The following is a 5,252-nucleotide window of genomic DNA, read 5'->3' as shown; positions in this document are numbered from 1 at the left end:
CCTTAAGCTAAACTTGAACTGTTTATATTTTTGTAAGAGCACTATTATCGGGATTTCTAAAAAAATTCTCATTTTATATCTTAAAAAGTTACTTTATCTATTTTACCATATTCATGATGCAATTAGAATTTTCTGTGTTTGGAGGTTCCAAAATTTGTCGTTTGATATGAGACAAATTTGAACTGGTCTTCCCGTTTTTAGTAGAGGTAAAAGTTGTGAGTTGGCATAAACATTCTTAAAATAGAGCTCTTTCTTGTTAACCATATGACCTCCGAAGTGATAGCCTAAAAAAATGGGGCGGGCAACCACCAGAACCAACTGAATTCCTCTTCCTTTCTTCCACATTCCTCTCATTTCTTATATAACTAAAAAAACAAACAAACAAACAAACAAACGAACAAAGAATTTATATATATATTCTTCTTTATCTATCTCTTTGTTTGCAAAGAAAGCAAGACCAAGTATTTGTTTTTGTATTTTTTGTTTTCAACTTTCCAGTTTTGCTTGTGAAAAAGTTGTGCGTGAGGACACTGCATGGTTATCTTAATGGTAACAGTGGTGACAAAAAATTGTTGAGTAATACACATATTCAAAAGGTGTTTGTGGCAGCAGCAGTGGTGGTGGTGTTGAGTGGCTTTGAAGATTAAAGCAGTGGGAAAAAATGGCGGGGGTAGTGGTACCAACGAACACAACAAACGACTCATTAGTCTGCTATGCACCAACCATGATAACAACAAATGGTATATGGCAAGGTGATAACCCTTTAGATTATTCTCTCCCTCTCTTCATACTGCAATTGACATTGATTGTCGTGACCACTCGGGCTCTGGTTTTCCTCCTCAAACCCTTTCGCCAACCTCGTGTTATCGCAGAAATTTTGGTACATCTTATATCTCTTATCATAAATATCTAACATATATGAATTGCCATTCATAAATATCTAACAACAAATTGGGATAATAATATTAAGGGTTGGCAATGCTATATCATTAATATTAGTTTATAAGAATTTGAATTTTTTCTTTTGAAAAAGAGTCAAATATTGTAATTGATTTTCTCATAATTTATAAATCAATTAAAAGGCATGTAAATTATCTCATCTTTTATTCTCTAACCAAAAAATTAAAATAGTGCTACATTCACAAATTTTCATTTTTCATAACAATTTCACAATAAATTTTAGGCAATAACTTATTGGTTCTGATATAGATTCACCACTTATACCACTTTTTTTATCCATCGCTAATAGTTTGTAATCTAAGAATTTTTGTGAAAATATTTTTGACATCACATTAATTGAAAAAAAAAAAAAAAAAAAAAAGTTAGTATATTGAGTCTATTGACACCCAAAGTGATTTCCGGGGTTGGGGTGTTTTTCTTGTGATGTATCTAGACTATGGAGGGTGGTGATTAATTTCTTTTGGATTTTTTAGACTAATCCAAAATTTTTGAGGGGCCAATTATAACAATCTTACACCAGACTCTAAAATATGAGTATTTCTATATACTATTTAAGTTTTTCAAAAAAACAAAACGGGGACCATGGTCCAAGATCCTAGTAGATAGCTGCTATTTCATCTGCATGATCATAATTTTTGAAAAAGTAGGATTATATAATATTGGCCAATGTGCAAAGATTGCATATTTTCAAGTTCTAGTTCAATGCTTATCGCAATGGATCAATGGAAACCTTGAAGCCTACTGTTCTGTATATTATTATTGTTGTAACATTGATTTGATATGTACAAGGTCTACAGGGTGGAGTGCTATTGGGGCCATCAGTGCTTGGAAAAAGCTTAACCTTTGCCAACACAATATTTCCTCTAAGAAGTGTAATGGTGATTGAGACAATGGCAAATGTGGGTCTACTTTACTTCCTCTTCCTGGTTGGAGTGGAGATGGACCTTACAGTAATCCGGCGTACTGGAAAAAGGGCAGTGACTATTGCACTTGCTGGTATGGTTTTGCCATTCACCATAGCTATCATCTTCTCCTTCATTCTGCACAGAAAAGATACAGGCATGTCACAAGGGACATACATCCTCTTCCTTGGTGTTTCCGTCTCTGTCACCTCATTCCCAGTGCTTGCTCGAATTCTTGCTGAGCTTAAACTCATAAATACAGAGCTTGGCAAGATAGCCTTATCATCAGCTCTAGTCAGTGATGTGTGTGCTTGGATTCTATTAGCTTTAGCCCTTGCCTTGTCTGAGAACCGAAGTGTAACTCCTTTAGCTTCCCTATGGGTGATACTGTCATGCATATCGTTTGTTGTCTTCTTCATTTTTGTTGTCCGTCCAGCAATCATATGGATGATCAACAGAACCCCAGAAGGCGAAAGCTTCAGTGACTTCCATATATGTCTCATTATTACTGGGGTTATGATCTCGGGCTTTATTACAGATGCCATTGGAACACATTCTGTGTTTGGAGCTTTTGTGTTTGGCTTGATAATTCCAAATGGACAACTTGGAGTTACTCTCATAGAAAAGCTTGAGGACTTCGTTTCCGGCCTTCTGCTCCCTCTCTTCTTTGCCATTAGCGGGCTGAAGACTAATATAGGAGCTATAGGGGGACTCAGATACTGGGTCTTTCTAATGCTTATCATTTTTCTTTCCTGTGTCGGCAAAATTGCAGGAACTCTTCTCGTTTCATTCTTTTACCAGATGCCGGCACGTGAAGGCATTACTCTTGGTTCGCTCATGAACACAAAAGGCCTTATTGAAATGATTGTGCTGAACGTTGGGAGGGAACAGAAGGTATGTAATCTTCCTCTAAAAACTAGTAACTGGTGTCATAATAAAAAACTGTGTGTTACACTTAAGCATTCCAATCAAAATTTAAACTGAAAATATACATGTGTGTGTGTGTATTTGAGTATATCAAACGATATACCCAAAAGAGAGTTACAAAGGATTTTTATTCCTAGTCTCATTGCTCTTTTTCTCTCTACTTAAGCACAAATTTGATGAAAACTAACACAACTAATTAATTACTTTCAGGTGTTAGATGACAGGTTATTTGCACAACTGGTGATAGCAACCATAATTATGACTGGAGTCGTCGTGCCCTCTGTAACAACAATTTACAGGCCAGCAAGGAGGTTCACATCATACAAAAGGCGAACTATCCAAAGTTCAAAAGAAGATGCAGAATTAAGAGTACTTACTTGCATTCACACTCCTCGAAATGTCCCAACAATCATCAACCTCCTTGAAGCCTCTAACCCCACCAAAAAATCTCCAATATGCGTCTATGTGCTCCACTTAGTGGAACTCACGGGGCGTGCATCTGCTATGCTTATAGTCCATAACACCCGGAAATCAGGCAAACCAGCCCTCAACCGGACCCAAGCTCAGTCTGACCACATCATCCATGCATTCGAGAACTATGAGCAGCATGCTGCTGGTTGTGTCTCTGTTCAGCCCCTCACTGCAATTTCCCCTTACTCTACCATGCACGAAGACATCTGCAATTTAGCAGAAGACAAACGAGTCGGCCTCATAATCATCCCTTTCCACAAACAACAAACTGTTGATGGCGGGATGGAAGCTACAAACCCAGCCTTTCGAACTGTGAACCAGAATGTACTAGCAAATGCACCTTGCTCAGTTGGAATTCTTGTTGACAGAGGCCTAAACGGCTCGACTGTACGTTTGGCTGCAAACCAGGTATCTCACCACATAGCTGTGCTATTCTTTGGCGGACCAGATGATAGAGAAGCACTATGCTATGCATGGAGAATGTCCCAACATCCTGGAATAAGCCTAACAGTACTGCGGTTCATTCCTGGTGAGGATGCAAATGAGCCTGCAGTTCAGTCCAGAAGCAATCACAACGACTCAAGGATGTTAACAATTGAAACAGACAATGAAAGAGAAAAGAGACTTGATGAGGAGCTTATAAATGAGTTTAGGATGAACACCTCGAACAATGAATCAATCGTGTATACCAAGGAAGTAGTGAATAATGGAGAGGAGACCGTGGCGGTGATAAGGTCGATGGAAAGCATTCATGACCTGTTCATTGTTGGGAGAGGTCAAGGAATGATATCACCACTTACAGCAGGACTAACTGACTGGAGTGAGTGCCCAGAGCTGGGTGCAATAGGGGATATGCTAGCTTCGTCTGATTTTGCAGCCACTGTTTCTGTTTTGGTGGTGCAACAGTATGTTGGGATGGGGCTGGAAGGGGATGAGCTGCCTGGCTCCATCACACCTGATAGCACACGACATGTGAATGAGCAGCACGACCGCCGCTCAATGACACCGGGGCAAAATGCATTTAGCCCATGACACTGGTTAGTCAATTATATTTTTCTCAAAAACAATGATATTATTGTTATGGACTATAACATGCAATCCCATGGTCCCATGTCAGGTTCTTGAAGTATAATCCTCCTGTTGGGAAGCAGGTAGAGATCAGAAGAAAAAAAAATACTTCGACATCAAAATATATGAAGATTCCAAGTGATACTTCTTCTTTTTTATAAATAATTGTGAAGACAATGTTCAGTCACAAAATTCCACTAGTTCTCACTGTAGGCTATATAGATTCGCACTCATACTATTGAAGTGTATATTACATGAGAGTTAGAAGCAAGACCTATAAGGAACAGCTCTGGAACACAGAAAATGTGTGCCACCTAGAACATATTCTGTACAATTAAATCAACCAGATTATGCAGACAACTCCAATATATCAAGATTTCCAGATTATTTATTTTCAGTACCAAATGGCAATACTTTCCTTTGAAAAATAATATAGGCACAGGCCGTTTGTGAATTTGCTTTAATGGAAGTACTAAGATGACCAAGCTTCCCTAAAAAACAAAAATTTACTAGGGAAGTTTAGGCTATGAAATAAACTAGAACGGCAAATAGAACAAACCTCTCCAGCAGTTTTATTCAATGCCCAATTAAAGGCAGGCTGATCGTTTGATTTCTTTGCTTTGGACCATGGCTGCACATGAAGTTCCTCAATCCACTTCTTCATAACCAATTTTGCTTCACTAGTAGGGTGAAGGAAAATCATGCAGCTACACATGTAATTGCACCCTTTTTCCCTCGGAGTTAGCTGTTAAGTTATAATTTTTTATATAACATTTATGGTAACTTTATTTCATGACAAAAAGTATTGTAATTTCATTAATTTATTTCTTTGTATTTTATGGGATTTAATTGCATGTAATGAGCTTAGTATTAAGTTGGTGAAAATTGCTCAAAACTGTTGATCTCATGACTTGGCTCGCTACT

At 37.9% G+C, this 5,252-nt stretch overlaps 1 protein-coding gene across 1 annotated transcript; it reads left to right on the top strand.

The window, feature by feature from the left end:
- Window positions 1-661: 661 nt before the first annotated feature.
- Window positions 662-4,492, top strand: LOC142632393 (cation/H(+) antiporter 15-like). Its single transcript, XM_075806814.1, has 4 exons — window positions 662-752; window positions 1,750-2,756; window positions 3,000-4,297; window positions 4,378-4,492. Exons 1-3 carry the CDS (start codon window positions 662-664, stop codon window positions 4,290-4,292), a joined length of 2,391 nt encoding a protein of 796 aa, XP_075662929.1. The 3' UTR covers window positions 4,293-4,297; window positions 4,378-4,492.
- Window positions 4,493-5,252: the final 760 nt, after the last annotated feature.

The sequence above is a fragment of the Castanea sativa genome, chromosome 1, assembly GCF_040712315.1.
Source record: "Castanea sativa cultivar Marrone di Chiusa Pesio chromosome 1, ASM4071231v1".
NCBI classification, from domain to species: Eukaryota; Viridiplantae; Streptophyta; class Magnoliopsida; order Fagales; family Fagaceae; genus Castanea; species Castanea sativa.
Note: the sequence above shows the minus strand (reverse complement) of the source record. Positions and strands in the feature narration are given on the sequence as shown.

What these genes read in the sequence shown, in the direction of transcription:
- LOC142632393 (XM_075806814.1), top strand. Translation starts at nt 662, where the DNA reads ATGGCGGGGGTAGTGGTACCAACGAACACAACAAACGACTCATTAGTC. An exon ending in AACAAATGGTATATGGCAAG is followed by an intron (nt 753 to 1,749) that starts GTGATAACCCTT and finishes GATATGTACAAG; the next exon opens with GTCTACAGGGTGGAGTGCTA. An exon ending in ACGTTGGGAGGGAACAGAAG is followed by an intron (nt 2,757 to 2,999) that starts GTATGTAATCTT and finishes AATTACTTTCAG; the next exon opens with GTGTTAGATGACAGGTTATT.